The sequence below is a fragment of the Podarcis muralis genome, chromosome 3 (genome assembly GCF_964188315.1).
Source record: "Podarcis muralis chromosome 3, rPodMur119.hap1.1, whole genome shotgun sequence".
Classification (NCBI taxonomy): Eukaryota; Metazoa; Chordata; class Lepidosauria; order Squamata; family Lacertidae; genus Podarcis; species Podarcis muralis.
In genome coordinates this window covers 38,112,467-38,134,459 of record NC_135657.1, presented here as the reverse complement: position 1 = coordinate 38,134,459, position 21,993 = coordinate 38,112,467, and the positions used below count along the sequence as shown (strand labels likewise).

General features: G+C 45.3%; 2 protein-coding genes across 4 annotated transcripts in view; one reads left to right on the top strand and one right to left on the bottom strand.

Moving 5' to 3' along the window:
• The first annotated feature begins 258 nt into the window (after window positions 1–258).
• Window positions 259–20,900, top strand: LOC114594545 (uncharacterized). The gene is made up of 19 exons (XM_077925652.1): window positions 259–440; window positions 3,704–3,780; window positions 4,683–4,849; window positions 6,083–6,309; window positions 6,896–7,048; window positions 7,180–7,297; window positions 7,937–8,087; window positions 9,032–9,195; window positions 9,847–9,892; window positions 11,821–11,960; window positions 13,481–13,607; window positions 14,196–14,347; window positions 14,570–14,727; window positions 15,243–15,411; window positions 15,627–15,707; window positions 16,841–17,780; window positions 18,486–18,681; window positions 19,248–19,423; window positions 20,489–20,900. Exons 1-19 carry the CDS (start codon window positions 398–400, stop codon window positions 20,603–20,605), a joined length of 3,402 nt encoding a protein of 1,133 aa, XP_077781778.1. The 5' UTR covers window positions 259–397; the 3' UTR covers window positions 20,606–20,900.
• Window positions 20,887–21,993, bottom strand: part of AARS2 (alanyl-tRNA synthetase 2, mitochondrial) — a 32,716-nt gene continuing 31,609 nt past the window's right edge. For all 3 annotated transcript variants that reach the window (XM_028724376.2, XM_028724375.2, XM_028724377.2), the window contains one exon: window positions 20,887–21,840. In XM_028724376.2, the coding sequence (XP_028580209.2) occupies window positions 21,676–21,840 (165 nt within the window). In that variant the 3' untranslated portion in view covers window positions 20,887–21,675. The remainder of the gene's footprint in view (window positions 21,841–21,993) is intronic.

Here is a 21,993-nt window from a genome sequence, read left to right as displayed (position 1 = left end):
ACTCAATAAAGTTATTATCTGGGTTGACAAGCCCTTGGCTGACACTAGAATTAAGCAGATCAGAGCACAAAAGCAAGTGAAGGATTTGAGAAGCTGTGACTTGCTCTGCCACCCAGTAAGTGTAGGGAAATCGCTCAGCTTAGCAACTGCTGTTTGACAGAGGGAGGTGCCTCAAGCCTCAGCTTAATGGGTTGAGGACTGCTCCGCACTTCACCTGTAAACCATCTGCAGATCTGCCTCTGCTGGGGACAAACAGGTACTCTGAAGCCTACCTTGCTCCACCCAGTGACTCAGTTGCCACCAACTGTAAATACTTCCCCTGTAAACAGAGCTTCAGTTGAGTGAAAGCAAACAGGAGAGGAGAGGAAAAGAAGTCTTCTCCACAATCACCCTAAAAATGCACGTAACAGAAGGGCCCAGAACCAAGACTCCAGGAACAGGTGAGTATAATTTATTCTGGATAGGGATGCTGGAGAAGTCAATCAAATGGAAATGGGAGCACAAATCACCACTATTGGCACATTCATTTGAGGTCAGGAATGGAAATCTTGTAAGCAAAATACATGTAGTATTCAGTATTGATGGGTTTTTTTGTCCAGAAATTTATGTAAACCATTATGTTTTTTTCTGCATTGTTTTTCACGTTTCCCTTCCATTGAAATGCATTGAAATTAATTGCACAATTGATTACTTTGGTTTTGGCCTAGATGAATAATGTAGGTTTTAGCAGAAACTGAACTGTAGCAGAACAGAAAGAGTGCTGATTGTGATAAGCACAGGACAGGGTGGAAATTGCTGCCTCCTTACATTCCTTACTGCTGAATAATGGTCTGATTCAGGGATAAGTGCGTGAGTTGGAGGATGAGCCTTTTAAAATGAACTTCATCCTGGGGGGATGGAGCTTGAATGAAGCTATAGCCATGTAATAGTGTCACAGAATGGCAAGCTTCCCCTTTTTGTGGCCATCTCATATATGTGCTTCTGCTCTGGCTTTTGCTTTTCCCAAAAGGGATGTCCCACTTGAAAACCATAGAGAGACATTCTAGACAGCAGTAGTGAGTGGTTGCTAGGCAACCACATTCTAGAGAACGGTTTAGGGATGGGCAATGTAGCCAAGAAGTGGAAAAAGACATCTGAGTTTTTCAGCTGCCTGAGAGGAGCCTCTGTTTGGGGATATGCAGTTTAGAAAGAGATTAAGAAGTTCCAAAAAGATGCAGGATGTGGACTTTGAGGTCACCCAATGAAACCAATTAACTACAGGTGTGAGACGGACCAAGGGAAGTACTTCTTTACACAACCTATCATTAACATATGGAACTCATAGCCACAAGATGTGCTGATGGACCAGTGGTTTTGATGGCTTCAAAAGGAGATGCTATATTCACAAGGAAAGGTCTAACAGTATGAAACTTCCGTGTTCAGAGACAGTTAAGCTTTTCATACGGTCATTTGGAGATAAGGCTTGTGCGTCCAAAGGTAACTTGATGAGTGTCTAACTCTAAATCAAAGAGTGTAAGAGTGGAATGGCTCCAAGTTACTGAAGGTTGACTTTTAGACTCATTCAGTTGCTTATGTTTTTGTCTTCCTTTTCTGTTGTGCTCCTTCTTTATATCTGGCTCCTTACAACTAAACTCGAACTTTCCTCTCCCATCTATTGCCTGTTGAAATGCAGAGAGAAAACAGGGAAAGGTGGCACAGAAAAATGGAGGCCAAATTCAAGGAAAACATGCAGTTAAATACAATTATCAATCAAAACCATTTATTTCCATTTCTGCTTTACCATATAGTTAAAGATGCTTTGAAATTTAAGTAGGAATATTTACCTTAGTGTGTGTGTTTTTTTAAAAAAAGAAATTTATTTGCATTTTCAAAAACGGGAACAGAGAGCATACCTCCTCCAAGTGTCCCTGTCAAGGTGAACTAGAAGACTCCTGCTGGTTTTCAAATATTCTCAGGGACGGATTTTGGTAATTTTTCATAATATGGCACCCTGCGTGAGGTCAAAATTTGGTGCCCCCAAATAGATCTTCTGAATTGTGGATCTTCTCAATTTTGTGTCCCCCTCCGTTCTGCGCCCTGTCCAGGGCGGAACTGCCTGCACCACGCTAAATCTGGTGCTGCTATTCTGTTTGTTGTTACTTCACCCTTAGATATTTTCACTGCTATGGAATGTAGATATTAGTTCTGCTTATCTCATGCCTTGCTGTGACATGCTCTATGGGGAGCTGGCTTCAGGCAACAGGCCAATTGGCAGGCCAACTCTGCATTACGAAAACCTCTGCAAATGTGACATGGTGGCTGGCAACATCAACCCTGCCGTGTGGGAATCCCTTCCAGATGACCTCAGCGCCTGGAGACAGACATCCATAGCAGTGACCAGAGAAAGAATGACTGCTGGGAGGAGCGCAGAAAAAGCAAACACCCTGGTGCATCTGCAGCAGCCCAACCAGACACCTACATCTTCCCTAGCTGCAACAAAACATGTCTCTCCTGTATCGGTCTCTACAGCCACAGCAGGCTCTGTAACCATCCAGCAATTTGACCCCCAAAGCCACACTCCTCCATTGTCTCCTGAAACAGATGGATACCAGCAGTGGCAACAAATGTTGTGGTGTTTTCTCACTATCTGGAACACTGTATTTTAAAGTAGAGTGTTGCTCTATCTTCACTTTCTGATTAAAGGTTTATACATACTGTTATAATGGTGTCCTTTCAAATGTTTCCTCTTCTTTTTGGAATCATAGAATTGTAGAGTTGGAACGGGTCCCCAAGGGTCATCTAGTCCAACCCGCTGCAATGCAGGAATCTCAACACGTGGTCCCTGCATTCAATTTGAAACCAGACCAGACCCTGCTTAGCTTTGCAAGTGTGCTAGCAGTTTTATTCTGTTGCTTTTAAGTCTGCAAAGCCATATCTTGTGTGTAATATTGTGTGTGTGCGATATTAAATTATTCAGACCGGTTTTGTATGCATTCCCCAAGATAGTGTTCACATTGCATCTGAAGCACAAGATTAAATACACACAAATCTCACACACCCTGCCCAGCCTTCTTATTACACACATGGATGGGATTTTGATATATGGAAAGAAAGAAAAAGCCATCCTCAAAACACACCAAAACTTAAATGAGCATTAAAAAATTACCTCACAATAATTGCAGTTATCCAAATCTTTCAAATCTGAAACCTGAAGCAAATACTGAGGGACACAAGCCATTTCTCAATCTCAGCAGAATATCTTCCTCACTGTGTGGAAAGTGTCATTATACGCTTTTCAGAGTGGCCATTTTAGTCTCTTACAGAAAAAAACAACTCATTTTATTGCACCTGAAAGACTAACCAAACTATTAAGATATGACTTCGGGTGCATCTGATGAAGTGAATTTTAGTCTAGAAACATTTATGCCATAATTTGTTAAGGTGCCACAAGACTCTGTTATTACATGATTCACTTGTGACTTTGATATGATACCTCCAGAATTTAGTACTTCAGCATATTTTTTGTGGAGCCATCCTGTCTTAACTGAGATGTTCTGAACTCTGGCTGCCATCAGCTCCTGTTAAAGTATCCATGAATGATTCCAGATGAGGTTTCCCTTATGCAAACCAATGATGTCTTGCTCCTGGGTGTTGCAGAGGTCTGTGTGAGGCTTGTAGACCTCAGTGTCTTACATTGCTGCCTTGGTTTTTTATTTTGTTTCAGAGCATGAGCTTCTAGAGGAGCTGCTGACTTATGATGACCTCTTTCTGGAAACATTCAATGCTTTTCTGGCTATGCCTGTGAGTAGAGGTTTGATTTTTTTTTTAATGTAAACAGCTGGTGGGTGGGGGATATTTGTGGGAAAGGGCTGCATGCAAAAGGTCCCAGATTCAATCCTTGGTATTTCCCATGTGGGAATGTGAAGTGTTTCTTCCTGAATTCCTAGAAAGCCACTGCTTAGTAGGTGTGGATAATACTGAGCTAGATGGACCGGTGGTTTGACTTGGTATAAAGAAGGTTTCTATAAGATCAGGACTGGGCAAGGAGAATTAATCCTTGCCCCACCTCACACTGCAACTCTGATGAATATTGCCCCCTAAGCTGTATGTAAATGGAGATTTCGTTCCCAGGGTTAATAATGGCTCCAGGAATGAATTTTCATTGGGATCACAGTGGATGCGGGGAGAAGGGCAAATAGCAGAGGTGGCCAGGATCCATTGGGACTGGTAGGTCAGAAAGCTGGGAGACCAACAGCAGGGGGAGCCAGAGCCCATGGAAGACAGAACCAAGTAGTTCCATTTGTGTCCCCATCTTCCATTCCTGGCCTCTCATCTCCCATGGCATATTTTAAAAAAACATTTTATATATGTGAGGCATGGCTGAAGATATGCATAAGCACATTTGCATTTTTTAAAAACAAACAAACAGTTACTTGTTTGATGCAATGGAGTAAGGACAAGACGAAATGCTTGCTTAGTTGCCCTTCCAGCATTCCACTTTCTGGCATATATATTTGTAGCACCAGTTGCAAAGCCAGGTTTTAATGGCTGCTGAAGGACCTGTGGTGAGTGACTGCTCAGAAATACTCTGTGCTCATATTCTTCTTAGAACTAAAAGTGACCTCTGCAGACACTGTTCCACCGGCCTTTCAGGTGATGTGTCACTTTCCTGCCTAAAGGGATGCTTTTTCTCTTTCAAGTAGGCTTTCCCTCTTAGACTGCATTACGACCGGCTGACAGGACGACTGCAAGAGCTGGATGGCTTCCTCTTGCCAATTGGGTCCAATTCCCTTTGCTATGGAGCAACCGATACAGAGAGGGAAAGGGCCCTGAGCTGGTTAGCGCAGGAGCGCTTCCTCCCATTTCAAAGGTTGAGCACTGGATCTGTTTGCATTTTCCTATACAATGCTCTGCACTATTTCTTACCTTTCCGTTGACCTGTCACATTGCAGGTCTTTTCCATGCTTCAGATATGGGTTCAGGGTTTTGTTCCTGCTGCTGTGAATTCCTATGTGTCTATAACATGGTTGCAGTCATTTTAATCTTGCAAAGAGGGAAATGGACAGGAAACATGGAAGCCATTGAATGTCATGTAGTGTGTAATATGCCCATTCTACAGATCAGTAAGTCTCTGACATCCAGCAGTTTTATTTGTTTGGCCCAGTCATGTTCACAGCTAGAACAACAGAACCTGTGCTTAATTTCACCCCATATTATATTGGGCCCCTTAATTACTTTCAGAAGCGGCACTCTGCTCTGGGACATGACTCCTTCCATGCAGTATTGCACTAATCGCAGGCAACCAAAGAGGATAATTTGAGCATGTACTTTTCCTTCCCTCATAAGTAACAACAGCTAAACTTCAAGCCCCTGAGACTAAGGGGCTTGAATAGATATTCTCATGCTGTGTCCAAGCAAATCTGTCCCAGGTTGCAGTCACGTGGGATGAAGAACCATTGCCTACCATGGACTTCAGAATAAGGGTGCATATGATTGAGATGCAAATCAAGAAATAAACTACTTGAGCATCCACAAATGCAACTGAAGGCATTTCCAGTGTTAGAAAACCCGCCAGTACCTTTTTGGTGCAGGGTTAGGGAACCTGTGGCCCTTCTGATTGTTGAACTCCAACTCCCATCAGTCCCCGCCAGCAGGGCTAAGGGTCAAGAATGATGGGAGCTGTAGTCCAGCAGCATCTAGAGATTCCCCTCCAGTGCTAATATAAAAACAAGTTTTCTGAAGAAGTCTGCATGCACAAGAAAGCTCATACAAATAACAAACTTAGTTGGTCTCTAAGGTGCTACTGGAAGGGATTTTTTTATTTTGTTTTGACTACAGCAGACCAACCTACCTGTAAACAAATTTTCTGTCACAGAAGTGTGTGCAAGTAGACTTTTTGAAGGGGGGATTTGTGAATCATGCCCCCCTTTTCTAATTTGTAAAAGTTAACAGTTTAACTGTGAATACGATGAATGTACCACCTAAAAGAATTTTCTAAATGGTAAAGTGGGCTTAGAATAATGTTTTGCAGCCCTTCCTGTGGCCTGGTGCTCTGAGCTGTCACTGTTTCTGAAGCGTTCATTTGCTGCCTGTTTCCTGCTAGGACTCTTTTTTACCTGGAGTATAAACTGGCAAAGCTGTTGCTGTGTCCTCTGGATGAGAAGTACCCAGGGAGTCGCTATGCAATTCGTGGGTTCAGTCGCCAGTCTGACAGCACTGCCATCTCCAGCATCCCCAGCCATTCATCAACAGAGCGGCAGCCCACTAGAGTCCCAAGCCACGTGCTGCTAAGACTTCCTAGCCAAACACGCAGTACTCCGGCCTGCCTAGGTGAGTCTCCCTCAGCTGCTGTCTTCTGCACCCTCAGGAGTGGATCTCCTCAGCCATATCTTGGTCCCTTTCCACTGCTGGAGAGATGCCTGTCAGTCTCTTCGCATGTTTAGCTCTCAGACTGTTGTTTGGTTGGCTGGAAAGAAGACAAAACTATGGTGTGTGACTGCACTTGGAATACTGTGTATAGTTCTGGTTGCCTCACTCGAAAGGTATTTTAGAGATGGAAAAGGTGCAGAAAATGGTAATGATCAAGTACCACCTCCTTTGTGCAGCAATAGCAACCTTTTTACTTAGCTGCCATCTCCTAATAGCCATTGATAGATTTGTTGTCAGTGAATTTGTGGCTAGTTCTTTTTAAAGTAATCAAAAGTAAAATCATTTATGTTGCCTTGACCATGTCAAAAGGGAGTTTGGAAAATGACTTAGATGGGGGAAGATCCAAGCCTTTCTACTGTCCCATGAACCCATGGCACTTGCTTCCATTCTACACCTAGGTGGGGAACAAGCCTCGCCATCCATCAGCTCATCTGTAAACATTTTCTTTCTGATCCCTCTAACCTTCTGTCTCCATGCTTTCCTGCAGGACATTTTGTAAGATCATCTGGCCAAACCTCCACTGAGATATCTTTGGAGTTCCCCGGTATCTTGAGTTTAGCTCTATCTCCAGCCACAGAACATCTGAGCAGGCTTCAGCTCCAGAGACTCCTGTCTGACTCCAGCGTACGAAGAGCAACTGGTAGGAACCCTGCAGCTAGGTTGGGGAAATTGGAGGTTGGGTAAGAGCTAGCTGGAAAAGGGTGCATTCATTGCCCTGGCCCCTGGAAGGAAGTGCTTTCAAAGGTCAGCTATTTGTGATTTTGCTTACAGGAAGGCTCAGAAGTGGCTGGACCAATGCAGGCGAGCCAGTGGTAACTCCAATTCATCTAAGCAGAGCTGCTCTTGCCTCCTCGCCTGACCAAGAATTCACTGAACTTCACATGGATGGGTAAGTCTGGCTGCTAAAAGTACCCTGACGAGGATACCAAATTATTTCTAACCAAGTTAATGTAATGTTCTCCTGCCAGATCAAATGGTCTTGTGAAACCTGAAATCTGTTGCGCAATGTGTACGGCACAGCTCACTTTTCATGGTGACTATGAATTCAAGTTTTCCATGCTTGAGAGTTATCTAATGCAAAATGCTGTTGCCAGAATATTTACTGGATAAAGGTTATCAGAACAGAATTACATCCATATTGGTTGATCTACAATGGTGGCCAGTCCATTACTGTGCCCAATTTAAGGCAATTGTTTTAAGCTTTAAAAACCTAAAACAGCTTGGGACCTGAGTACCTTACAGACTGCTTTCTTCCATATGTTTCTCCCTGCATGCCTTGTTCATCTTATGAGAATATGATCCAGATTTTTTGGCTGCCTGAAGCACAGCAACATGGCGTTGTGCTTTATCAGTGGTGGCACCCATCCGGTATATTCTACAGGCATGTTGTAATAGTATGTTTCCTGCACCAGACTAAATGAACTTTGATATCCCTTTGAACTATCTAATTCTGTAAGATTTGCCTGCAAAAAGCTGTCCCCATCAACTGTCTGGTTTTGACACACTGTTCCATCTGTTCCTTTTGAAGTTGTCGGAAGCCATTTTCAGGTTCTGGGAAGGTTTTGCAGTTTGACTTGAATGAGACAAGGAACTCCCAGGAAGGGGAAGGGGACACATTTCTTTCGCCTTGCTTTGGAAGTGCCGCTCTGCAGCAGCTAAAAGAAGAGATCCTAGGGACTGTGAGTAATGTGGGATCCTGCTGAGAAACTTGGCTTGGAGGCATTCTCTCTATCCAGCTCATTTCCCCCACTTCCTGACTTATATGGATCCATCTATATAGCATAGCTCAGTCGGTTAGAGCGTGATGCTGTTAAATGCCAAGGTTGCAGGTTCAATCCCCATAAGGGACAGTTGCATATTCCTTCATTGCAGGGGTGTGGACTATATGATCCTCAGGGTCCTTCCCAAGTCTCTGATTCTATGATCTTGTATTGCGATGGTGACTACCAAAGGCACAGGAGAAAAGGTGGTTGTCTCACTCTGTTCAATGGTGATATGAACTGCAGTGTTAACAACAGTGGCCCTATTAGGGCATTCGGTCTCCATGCATGTAGAACCCCCCACTAGGTTTAGGCTGGTTAAAGTTATAGATTGCTTCCCACTTAGAAAAGTCCCAACACAGTTTACAACCAAAATAGAAATGTAATAATAATAATAAATTGCACAAACATGTTAAAGACATAGTAAAGAATACAGTGTCATGAAAGAACTAGTTCTCAAGGTAACCACCCAGAACATGACAAAGAGTCAGTTGAAAGGAAAACACTTTGCCCGATGCTGAAACAATGGCAAAGTTGGTGTCAGGTGGACCTCCCTGAGGAGAGCATTCCATAGACAGGGGGGCTACTACAGAAAAGACCCATTCAGGGCTGTACTTGGCACGAGGGGCCTCCATGAGTAAATTGGGTAAAAATGACATGTTAGTAAGGGCAGGGCTTTGAAGCACCATACCACCCACTTCTCCCTGCATGTAACTTTCCCCATTTTCCCCCTCTTGTGCAATGTAGCCATAGAATGGGCCCTCAGATGTATAGCTGTGGGTAGGCAGCATTCCCTTCTCCTCTCAGGTGCTTACAGCTCTACCAGCTATTTCCCCCCTCCCTCCCTCCCTCTTGTATTGCAGAGGGCTGGCATGGACAGCTTCAGGGAGTTCCTCCATGGCACACTGGGAATCCACCTCCTTGACTTCTGGATTGACTGTGAGGATATTATGGAGCACACCACGCACCTGGAGAAGGCCAGAACTGCACCCCAGGAGATACAGCTGTTCTTTTTCAGCGCTCTTCGGTATGCATGCAAATGATTTTTTCAAACTAGATGTGGAGGAGAATGGCTATACAGATGTGACATGGGAGATCCCTGACTGGGTCTTTTATAAAGCACTTGTTGCTGTGCTGTAGCTACAAGGAGCAAAGGCCTAGCCATCATCATCATCATCATCATCATTATTATTATTGCCCTGGGTGAAGCCTCCAGAGGGGTGTGTGTGTGGGTGAGCCAAATTGGGTCTTTGACCTGGGTGAAATAAAGCCTAGTTTCGCTCCTGCTTGTTAGCTGGTAGAAGTTGCTTAACTCTTTCCTTCATGCTGTTTACCAAAACTGTATCACCTTCAAAGCTGCTATTAGCTCCACAGCATGGATAAATGCGGGCACCTATGAGATGACTGTACTTCCCACACCCCCAGTGGGGCTAATAGCGATGCTGGTGCTGTGTTGCACCACATGACCACCACTTCAGTGTTTCTTAAACATCTGGGTGGTATCACACTAGAAAAGAGTCCCATTCAGGCTGACGCCATGATGTGTTAACAACAAATTGGCTCTATGAGTTACGTGGCCCACCCACTTGCCCCACCAAATCTAAGTTTCTGGCTTGGCCAGCTTGCACTCAGCTCAGACTTTTCCTGCTCTAGCTTTTCCTTCCTCTTTTGTTGGCAGGAGCATTCAAGCCAAGTACAAGCTGATGCTTCCTCCTGCCTGTCGGGTGAGTAATGCTGCTCGGGGTGCAGGTGCCCCTGCATTTTTCCAGGTCACAGCTTTAAGAGAACCTTTGCTCTCCCCGGGGAAACTGACAAATCTGCCAACTGCGTAGCTCAGCTGCTAGCCTGCATGGGGGTGGAAGCCCAGGGACAAATGTCTACCTCCTACCACCTCCTCTGTCAGGAAAATTCTTTGTTTCCTGAAGCTGTAGCCTGAATCTCATGATGGGTGGGGTATGTGTGCATGTGTGTGTTTTGTATCAGAGCAAACCTCTGTTGCCTCTTTCTATCCTCTCTCTGTTGGCCTTTTTACCATTGTTTCCAACTTTGCATTGTGGGTGCTACCAGACATGGACTATTTTTGCAGCATTCAGTAACGGCTGTTCTGCTTTAAAAATAAAAGCTCATTGCAGATTGATTCTGCATCACCCCACTGTCTCCACACCTTCCCATTGTGGGTGGACCTATACCAAAACTGCAATCACCAGCTCTTTGTGTCTCGTTCAAATGACAGTCTTGTCCTTTTGTGTTCTTTGACAAAGACATCTGATTTGTTCCTCCTCCCTGGCTATGATAATCTCTGCCCATCACTTAAGCCTTTTTGGACCATCTTAAGACAAGTCAGCAGAACATGAGAGTTATCAACGGTCTTTTGCAAAGTCTTAAAAAGGCATCGCCTTAGAGCACCCACATGGATAGTTCTATGTATAAAAAAAGTAAAGGTAAAGGTACCCCTGCCCGTACGGGCCAGTCTTGACAGTCTCTGGGGTTGTGCGCCCATCTCACTCAAGAGGCCGGGGGCCAGCGCTGTCCGCAGACACTTCCAGGTCACGTGGCCAGCGTGACAAGCTGCATCTGGCGAGCCAGCGCAGCACACGGAAACACCATTTACCTTCCTGCCAGTAAGCGGTCCCTATTTATCTACTTGCACCTGGGGGTGCTTTCGAACTGCTAGGTTGGCAGGCGCTGGGACTGAGCAGCGGGAGCGCACCCCACCGCGGGGATTTGAACCGCCGACCTTTTGATCGGCAAGCCCTAGGCGCTGAGGCTTTTACCCACAGCGCCACCCTCGTCCCTATTAGTTCTATGTATAGAACTCAGGAAATCTATAAGAATGTGTGAATGAGAACAACTTATTTAAGCCTTACCACCTGTGAAAGAGCTTAGGCCCCATTTATATGAAGGGTATCTGGTGTGATTGTTGTTGCTTCTGTGGTAGTTTCCATTCCAATTGGCATATTCCACACCCTTTGAAGTACATCCCTTGCTTAACAAGCTGTTAAAACAGGGCTGGGAAATTTGTGGTCCTCCTGATATTGGTGAATCTAATTCCCATCAGCCCAAGCCAGTATGGCCAATGGGCAGGGATGATGGGAGTTGTAGTCCAATAACACCTTGGGAGCTGTCACACAGGTGACACATCCAGTGCCAGATTTACTTATAAGCTAAAGGAGCTATAGCTTAGGGCCCCACTCTCTTGGAGGACCCCCCAAAAAATGAAGGAAAAAACAAATGGATGTACATTTCCAAAATATAAGATAAAAAAAAACACCTACATACAGCAACAGTGTTTTTTGTTGCGCAGGCTCCTATTTGTTATGTGCAAATGGCTTTAGATACCTATTAGGTCCATAAATTACCATATAGCATATATTCAACACAAAAAACAGTGACAATTTGTTGTTGACTAGGACAGCTGGGCATATAAAGGGCCCCATTACCTTCAGTAGCTTAGGCCTCATCAAACCTAAATCCGGCCCTAGACACATCCTTGTATTAGAGGAACTTTGCCTGGACTCAGCCAGTGTGAGAGCAATGAAGGAGGTGGTAGCAACTGCAAATGTCTAGAAGAAACATGACAAGTGGTTATTTAATTTCCATTTTATACAAATTGCATAATAACATTACTGCTTTCCTGACCCTCTGCTGGCAGCAGCAACGTGATGAAACTTCAAGCCCTGAGGAGACTGCTTTTGCTGCCTTGAGCAGAAACCAATACGATGCTTTGAGGCGCCTGCGCTCCTACTGGGTCCCCCGGTTTCTCATTCACCACCAGAGGACCAGGCAGCGCAGGTTTGTGTGTTGAAAGATCATGAAATGAACGGGAGTTTGGGGTGTGCGGAATGGGTTATTTTTTTCAGCTGCACCGGGCAGTAAAATGATATTTCTCTGTGTTATGTACTGAGTTGAATAGGATCCAAAATGCAGCAGTCTGATTGGCCCTAGAACATTAGGATCCAGAATGCAGCAGTCTGATTGGTCCAAAGGAGCCACCCAATGCAGCTCCAGGTGAAAGTGAATCTGCAACCTGATTGGCCTACAGGTGAATCCCGGAATTAGCCAATCACGTGGGGCCCATTGTGTAACTAATGTATTTAAAGCAGACATTCTGGGGGAACTTCCATTCCTCCTCACCACTATGAGCTGAATAAAGAGCATGAAATCCACTCTCGACTCTGAGTATATTTCACTCTGGCAGCAAAATTCAATAACCAGAGAGGCCTTTGACAGGAAGATGAGGCAACGTCTTTTTCGCTTAGAGAAAAGGCGAGTAAAGGGTCACATGATAGAAGTTTATAAAATTAGGACCAGCATGGAGCAAGTGGATAGAGAAAGGTTTTTCTCCTTCCCTTCTAAACACTAGAACGTGTGGGCATAAAATGAAGCTGAATGTTGGAAGATTCAGGGAAGATAAAAGAAAATACCTCCTCATGCAGTTTAACTATGGAACCACTCCCACAGGGGGCAATGATGGCCACCAACTCGGATGGCTTTGGGATTAGACAAATTCATGGAGGATAATGGCTACCAATGGCTACTAGCCATGATGGTTATGCTCTGCCTAAATAGTCAGAGGCAGAAATGCTTCTGAATGCCAGAATTCGGAGGAGGAGATAGTGATGTTGTGCTCAGGTCCTGTTGGCAGGCTTCCCACAGGCACCTGGTTGGCCACTGTGAGAACAGGATGCTGAAATAGATGGGCCATTGGCCTGATCCAGCAAGTTCTTCTTATGTTCTTATGAGAGATCTAGGGCAGGTAAACGGGAGCTTGGATTATTGCACAGAATCACTGAGGCCAAAGGGTGATCTAATCCAGTCTCCTACCAATGCATGGAACTCTAGAGCAGGGATGGGGAACCTCAGGCCTCAGGGCCAAATGCAACCCTCCATACTTCTCTGCCTGGCGCTTGGGACTCAATGCCACACCTCTCACCAGCCTTGCTTTGCACCTTCCTTGGGTGTTCTTGCCAGGCTGCAATGTGCCCTTGAATTTGGCAATGCCTCTTGCTTGCCTAGTTGGAGGCCAGAGAGGGATGTGTGAAGAAACTGGCCTTCTGTACAGAAGGTAAAATTCACATTCATTGTTACACATTAACAGCTGCTACATTGAACATTTAAAAGTGATCTTCATGTGGTGACTTTAATGTGCAAATTGGCTCCTCAGGGCACTTGCATTCTCTGTTGCCTTCCTCAAGCTGAGGAGTTTGCTGATGTCCCATCGTCTCCCTCTCTCTCTCAAATGGGGAAAGTGGAAGGCTGTTTGTTGGCTCAAAATAATGCTAGCCTATTTATGTTAACACTTTTGAATGCAGTTCAGGCTTCCCAATCGACAAGGAGCTCTTCCCAAGTACTGACTTCCTGTCCTCTCTTAACATGGCGGCATTGCTTCCTGTTGTGGATGACCAAAGGGACACAATGAGAAATGAAGACTCGAGAATGGTGTGCGTACCAACCCTTTAAAACAGAATGCTTGGTTCTGTTTTATTTCTGTTATCCTGTGATCACAAATAACTCTCTTGATGTAGTGGATTTCTCCCTGCTGCAACCCTCCTCCCTCCCCCAGCAGTTTGATCATCCCATGGTCTGTAATTGACTAAGTTAAGGTGACTTGGTATTAGGGACTTGTGGGAAACTCGCATGAGAATTTGGGGTGAGATGGAGGAGGGCTGGCAGCCAGGTCACTTTAAAGCAGGGGGTGGGGAAGCTGTGCCCCCAGATGTTGTTGGACCACAACTCCCATCATTCCTGACCATTGGCCATGCCAGCTGGGATTGTTGGGAGCTAGGATTCAATCACATCTGGATAGCTGCAGATTCCCAGTACATGCTTCAAGGCTTTCACTGGTAGTTGTGGTGACAAGGTATGTATTTAGGGTAACTCAGCTTTATCAAATACGCTGAGTTTCAGAATGGCCTTGGAGAATCTGGACACAGTTCTAGCCCTTGCTCCACTGCATCTAGCAGCGAGGCCCTGAAGGAACATTCAACTCTTTGCTACGGCTGTGATATCTGTCCATCTTTGCTTCAGCAATTTAGGGGGAACAGAAAAAGTGGAATTGGTCCAAGCAAGCAGTTGGACCTCGCAGAAGACCCCTCTGAAACACTGACCACCACACGATTTCTCCAGGTACTGATGTGTGACCTGGGGGATGGTGATGGCTTTCTTCACTACTTGACTCGGTGAGTTATGCTTTTCTTAGCAGCCTGAACATTTACTGTTCTTTGTCAGGGTGTGTGTGTGTTGCTTCCTATTTGTGACCCAAGGGAGGATATTCACTTGTGGGGAATGTTTTTGCAGCCTTGTGCAGACCAGCTGCCTCCTTATATTCCTGGTTTTATTGGCGGCATTTTTCCAGTTCTCTGTTAAGCTAAGGGAGGCAGCTTTCCTGGTTTACCCTTCAGGTTTGAGGATCCTCAGAAGACCCATAACCTGTTGCTGTGGAGGAAGCTGAAGCTCTATGAAGCTGCATGGGCGCAGGAGGCAAGCCAGTCAGAAATTCACCATATTGCTTGGCAGATTTTTCAGACATTTATGGCGTCTTATGCAGGATGCAACACAGGTGAGCTATCCATGAATGTGGAGCAGCATTTGTTACCTCTGCTCTGTCATATGCCTCTGAGATGGCAGGAACCTAGGTCTGTTAGGAGTGAGAACCCTTTGATCTGTTGAGGGCCACATTCCTTCAGGGTTTATCTCTTGGGGAACACATGCCAGGGATGGGAAAGACCACAGTCAAAATTGCACCTCTCTCTTCTCTCTCTCTCTCTCTCTCTCTCTCTCTCTCTCTCTCTCTCTCACTCACACACACACACACACACACACAGAGGAATTTGAGAGGGGTGTTCCAGAGAGAGAAGTAGCAGGTCTGCAGCATACACACCAAATCCTTAAAGCAAAACACCTTTTCCCCAAATCCTGGGAATTGTAGTTTGTTAAGGGTGTTGGGAATTGTAGTACTGCATGGGGAAACTTGGTGTCTAAGTAATAGCTCATCCAAAGAACTATCATAGCAAACATGCACTTAAGATGGAGGTCTTAAGCCAACCTTGTGTTCTGCTTCTCCTTTCCTTGCAGGGCTTAGCGCCCTTATACTGGAATACATCCAGCATCTTGAGAGGATGCTTTCCTTTGGCAGTGAAGACCTGAAGCCTTCCACTTTTGAACCAGTGGTTCCCTATGTTCTGGCTGTTCTGGATGAGATGTGGCTCCATTATCTTCGCCATGAAGTCACAACTTTCCTTGAGTGAGTCCCAAGCTGTCCTACACTATCCCACCATGTAAGATGGTGTAGTCTGAGTTTAAACCCAGTTGTTGCTTTATGAACAAAATGGGTTTTGAGAGTCAATAAAGAAAACTTTAAATATGCTTTTCCCAGTCAGCCAGTGCTCTTTGCAAATAATTTTTAAGCTCTTTGATTGTAAAAGGGGGGAAATTGCCATCTAATTTTCTTTTTTGCAGATACTGTGTACCGGAATCTCATGATGATGACCAAAGTATCATGAGTGAAGGCGATAGAGTAAAACAGGAGGGAAATGAGAGGTAATACAGAATGCTGTGGAAACAAAGGAGCAACTTAGATGCTGAATTCTATTTAGTAGAGGCCTGGATTTACGAAGATGCTGTTCTGTTAGCCTCTGTGCGCTTACAATATCCTAATTCATAATGAAAAATAATATATGGGAAGAAAAAGGTACTGAAATATACTCAGAGTCGAGAGTGGATTTCATGCTCTTTATTCAGCTCATAGTGGTGAGGAGGGAATGAAAATCCCCTCCAAGTATCTGCTTTATATACATTATTTACACAATGGGCTGCACGTGATTGGCTAATTCCGGAATTCTCCTGTAGGCCAATCAGGTTGTGGATTCACTTCTATCTGGAGCTGGATTGGGTGGCTCCTGCCGACCAATCATACTGCTGCATTGTTCTAGGACCAATCAGACTGCTGCATTCTGAATCCTATTGTTCTAGGACCAATCAGACTGCTGCAGTTTGGATCCTATTCAACTCAGTACATAACAGGTACCTAAAGTTTTTTGGGTACCAGCAAATGCCTGGCTTACCCCTGGGTCTGCTGATAACCTTTCCATTATGTGGAACTTAAAGTGTCGCAGAAGCTATTAACGGGGCGGTTTTCAACACAATCTAAAAGTATTTCGCTTATTGTGAATTCATTTTCAGTTTATATATTTGAGAAAGAAAGAGAGATTCCAGCCCTCATAGGTGTGAAGGAAACTTTGAAAATACATGTGCAAAATCTGCAAATGGAGCTTGGTCAAGGCTAATGAAATGAAAGAGCAGGGTTTGCTTTCTCTGCCAAGCTCTTATCTCCCTGTCCAGATTGCTTTCTCAGGCCATCCCCACCCATCTTTTGACCTTTCCCACCTCACTCAGTGCCCAGATGAAACCCAAACTACTGCAGTCCCTCTACATTTTGCAAAAATAAAATAAAATGCATCATTCCTTGGTGATCTGGGAGATTTATTCTTAAAATGGAATTTGCATTTCATTGATACACCTCTGGAATATAGTTCTTCCCCACCAAGTCCTCTGAGTGATAAATATTTATGGGCTAATACTTTGCGAGCAGGGAGGCTTCATATCGAACGATAACGTGAAGCTGTGATTCCCGAGCCCTGCAATGATCCTCATTTATGTGGCCCTTCCTGCAGGATAAAGAAACAGAGGCAGAATGCCTGGCCACACCATGACCAAAAAGGCAGAGGGAGACACAGGAAAAGAAGCAGGAAGAAGGCAGCCATGACGTCTCACCGCACAGGAAGTGCTGCTGAGCAAGAGACAACAGGAGAGAGGTCAACAAGCCCTCAAGATGCGCCCACCCCTCAAAATGCACCCGACCTGCTCAGCAACGCTGTTGTTTTAAATGTTTATAGGAAGGTGGCTCACAAAATTCAGGATGTGGCGCTGCAAAGGATTCTGGGGCTGCTCCAGGAAGTGGAGGCTTGCCAGGATGCTGCCCAGAGTGAAAAGCGCCTGGGTTGTGTGGCGAGGCTTCTAGAGATCTGGGACAAGCCTGGGGCTGTGGGATCAAGTGCCTGCTTCCCAGAAGAGCTGAAGATGAGGTTAAAGAAGGAGGTGGCCGGGGGAGGAATAAGTGACTCCAGCTGGAAGGAAATCCGACTCTCTTTGCGTTCCTTTCTGGCCCCTGCTTTTGAGCAGTTCTGGGATGAAGTGAGTGAGGGGCTGAGGAAGCATGGGATGGAGTCCTCCGAGATCCCAGAGGAGCGCTGGGGGAAGCTGGAACCGTTCCTACACTCCATTGCCGCCAAAGTGGCTCTCAGGCGTTTAAAGAGCCAGAAAGCTCGCGATGGATCAGCAGCCACAGCTCAACCTGTAAAGGGGGACAAGACCTCTTTCTGGCAGTCCCTAAGGAAAGCCGCAGAGGGCTGGCCCACCATCGAGATTCTCCATTTCCTCAAACACCTCCAGGGGCATGGCCCCCCTGTGCTGGAGAGCGGCCTCCATTTTCTACTGGAGGTGCAGAAGTTCAAGAACGCCCACCACGCATGGCCTGACATGGCTCTTCTGAAGAAGAAAGTCCATGTGATACGTGACTGTTTTCTCAACTCTCAGATTGAGCCCCGGCTACAGGTACGACACCTTTCCTGGGTAAGGGGCAGCAAATGTGACAGGGATACATCCTGCGCAAGGGGCAAAGGCTCCCTATTTTATACCTCCAAACAACAGGCGTGGCAAGGGAGCAACACCTGCTGTATTCTTTTCTTCCTTGAGCCTGCTCCTAAAGGAGTAAATTTGGGAAGGGAGGTGCATTCAAAGAGCTGTTTGACAGTGGACCAGACCTCCTAGGGAGCAGTGGTTTTTATTACATATTTTGTGTTTTTATCTTGCATTTTTATGCCGTGAACTGCCCTGAGATCTACCGATGAAGGACAGTATACAAATTTAAATAAATAAAAGCTTGTAGCTTTGGCAAACTCGTTGTTGGTGTTGCCTGCAGATCAGTAATTCCAAAATAATTAAATGCTACTATCAGTCTCCTGCCAGCAGAATTAATCTCAGCTTCTCACAGTCCCTGACTCATTGCATCTGGGGAATGCCTTGCCTGAGCGCAGCTGCTGCCTCTCAGCATTCGGGCAGAGAAACCAGATTATACCCAAACAGAGGCCAGAGTAGTACGAAAATGGTGTGAGTGAGAGCACACACGCTTGACCGCAAATTAGTGCTTCTGCTTTACTCTGCTGTTGGAAGAGCCGTGGGCAGGGAGGATGTTTCCTGTGGGTTATCTTGGCATGCTCCCAAGTCCAGGATGCTGAATGTGTGCTTCCTGCCCTCCAGGTTGCAGTGGATACTCGGAGGCTGGGGAGAGCTATCCGGGCAGCTGAACAGGCCGTCCAGGAAGAGATTCCAGTGCCGCCTCCAAGCTTGTTTGATGAGTTGAAGGATTCAGTCTTTAATATTCTGCTGCCGTACTGGGCCGCTTTCCAAAAACACTGGCTCAAGCAGTCCCCTGCGAGTGCACAAAAAGCCCCAGGTGGGTTTATTTTCACTTGGAAAACAGAAGAAAGAAAATGGCAAATGTCCATGCAGAGATCCTGCCATTGGTGTGCGTGTGCACATTAACATAGGCAATCCCTATGGCAAAACATGTTTTGCGCTCCTGGTTGATGTGTGGGGAAAGTTAAATGCAATTGTGTAGTACTAATGCAAAATATACATAAAGTCCTAGGTTCAGTCTCTCCGCTGGAAGAATCTCACAAGTGGGAATGCTGGAAAAGACCTCCAACAGAGGCAGCAGATGGCTGGCTACTGCCAGGGTAAATGGGCCTGGTCTCAGTAGCCCGCTAGTCTAATTCAATCTTAGAAAAATGCTTCGGCCTCCTGGCAGAAAGTCCACAAGGCTCCCACTTTCAAGACAGTAAAAGTGCAAGTCAGCTCTGGCCAATTTCTGACTTTGTCTTTGTCTTAGGGCATAGCGTGTTTCATGGAATAGGGAGTAAAGGTTGCACAGTAAAAGCTCTCCAGAGTAACACCCGTGTGTTTTACCAGTACATCACACTGAGAGAAGAAACAGCTTTGATAGGTCTTCCCTCTCTGCAGTGTTGAGAAATCAGCTCCTCCTCCAGAAGAGGCGGGCCGTGCTCGAAAAGGCGCAAGGGCCACCAACGCAGCTTCTTCAACTGCCACCGCTCCAGCGGCCCAGGGAAGTCCAGCAAAGCAGGGGTCAGGAGGGTTTTACTTACACTTTCTCCATCAGCAAAGGCCTCACACTACAGGTCAGTATGCGGCATTGCACTCTTTACTGTTTCCTAGGATTCAGTGGCTTAGAATACTGGGAGAAGAGTGAAAGTACAAACCAATCTGGCAAGAGTGTTGGCTTTTCCCTGCTAAGTGATACAGGCAGATATTCCCACAAGCTGCTTCTCATCAAAAAAAAGTAGTTCCTCCTCTGCAGCAACTCAGAGCATTGCAAGACAAAGCTATCACCAAATTTGGTACAGCCAAGAATTGTGATAACAGCTCCTGGGTGTTGCACAAACAACCCTAACCAGCTCGTTCTGTTGCTGTAGCTGAGAGTTATGCTGCCAACATAAGTCCCCCCCCCCCTTTACACCCAGATGACTATGCCTGGCAGCCTGTTGCAAATGCAGTCTCTGGTTTGTTTCCACGCTCAAAGGGTGCATACACAAGCCAACAATAGATATAATAATGGTAGTATTTGTTGCCTTTGGAATTAAATAGAATGTAACAGAATAGCCGAAAATGTAAACAGTTCATGGCAGGCTTTATATGTGTTTGGCAGAATGGCATCAAAAGCAAGAAATTACAACAAGTAGTCTTGGAAGCAATGTATAGGACCACTTGCTGGAAAGCTTATCAGTGAATACGTCACTATTCAGGGAAGATTTTTAGTCCCATGAGCCTACACTAGAGAGCAGGAGCAGATGAATTGAGTTGATCATCTTTCAGAATGCCTACCCTCTGTTGCTATTTTTCATGGCCTCATAACCTGGTCTTTTTTACAACATTTTTACATATGCAATAGTAGTAATCTTTAATGGGTTGTAGTAGTTCAGCAGAAAATACCATGATCTGTAAATGACCCAACACTCAGCAAGTGTCTGAAAAACGTGGGATTCCTTGTTGCAGAGCAGGGATTATAGCAATATCTGCAGGGTTCCCCATCCCGGTTGCAGGGAGTTGAATTTTGGTGGTCTAAAAGCTTGTATGTGTCAACTAGGTATTGCCCTGCAGTTGTTGCAGAAACATTGAGGCACTCCAGTGTCACTTTAGGCTAGAAAATGATAATACGCTAATACAGTAACTGCTTTTCTCCTTAGGGCATGAGCAAAGAACTCATGAGTCACAGCAAGACTAGCTCTTCTGGGTTTCAAAACAGGAAGAGGTCAACTGGATTTCAGTTTCCCTCATTTCCCAATGTGCCGGTGCTCACTTGACCATGAAAGAAGGTACCGCCATTATTCAGATCCCAAGACTTTGCATGAATGCTGAGTGGCAGCCAGAAGCCACTATGGAGCATTTTAGAATGATTTCCCCCCAAAAAGCTAGCTTGAAGTAACAGAGGGGCACCCTCTAAGAGCAAGTTCACAGCCAGGAGGTTGCGCAGATGAGAACATGTATGTGTTGCATGCACACATGTACTCCTTGCTGGTGGCCAGGAGGATGTCACAGAAAATGTAACATATGGGAGACAGTTGAAAATGGGACAAAATAAAGATTAAGTAGCAGCAATAGGCTTCATTTTAATTATGCAATTAACAGTTTGTTGGTCACAAAGCTTTTTTTCCTATTAGATGAAACGGTTACTATGCATTTTGGGGAAATTATAATAAGATTCAGAGTCTCAAATATGACTTTTGATGGTGAAAGTTATCTAGGCAATATAGAAACAATGATTTGTGTAAAGTAGATTTCCTTCGTATACTGACAGAATTTCCTGATCGAAAGATCTGCATAAATAAAACAGCACAGGGCTGAAACCTCTGTTGCTAGACTGCTGAACAAACATATATATGCACAATATGGTAGCCTTAAACTATGTTGGAATCAGCTCCATTGAACTTATAGGCCTTGGTCTCCTGGGAAAAAGACCTCCCATCTTTCCTCATCCCAAAGTGAATCACGAGTGTGCCTCTCTGCTATTCATTATCATAATGGCAATACTGTAGTTACTTTCCTCTCACCAGGGTGCCCTCAGCCCCACTGATGGGCAGATTCATTATGTCACTGTCTGCTACCTTCCTCTGCATTTATGGGACAGCCTTGCTCCTCGCACACCATTATCTGCAAATGCAATAATAATGCTTCATGAAGGACCAGATGGGCAAGTCCAGACTCTTCTGCCACCTCAATATTGCAAAAGAAGCTGCAGTCCAAGACAGATCTACTGGTCTGACTACAACAGGTGCTGCTTAGCCACTGTAGACAGATCTTGTTAGCAATCGCAGCCAAGCAACTGTCCCATCTCAGTGTTCTTGCACAGACACGTTGACCTTGCAAGCAGGAATCAGAGTTTGCTCTTTGCATATTCCAGAGCTGCTGTCAAAACTCCTTGCAAGTCACTGGTTGTCCCGCTGCCCCTGGCTACAACTCCAGAACCACCTGCCTTGCCTCCCATTTGAGTGCAGACAGCCAGGGCCCAGTCAGCAGCAGAAAACACCGGCAAGGAACTCTGGGGAAGAAGACCAAAAAATGGAAAAATTAGCTGAACTGCCAGGAATGGCTCAGTAGAGCAAATATGTAGGCAACTTAGTGTTAGTCATTCCAGGTCTGGACTTTTGTTACTCAAAAGCTGATAGACTGGCAACATTACAGGTGCAAAACC

What these genes read in the sequence shown, in the direction of transcription:
- LOC114594545 (XM_077925652.1), top strand. Translation starts at nt 398, where the DNA reads ATGCACGTAACAGAAGGGCCCAGAACCAAGACTCCAGGAACAG. An exon ending in CAGTACTCCGGCCTGCCTAG is followed by an intron (nt 6,310 to 6,895) that starts GTGAGTCTCCCT and finishes GCTTTCCTGCAG; the next exon opens with GACATTTTGTAAGATCATCT. An exon ending in ACTGAACTTCACATGGATGG is followed by an intron (nt 7,298 to 7,936) that starts GTAAGTCTGGCT and finishes TTCCTTTTGAAG; the next exon opens with TTGTCGGAAGCCATTTTCAG.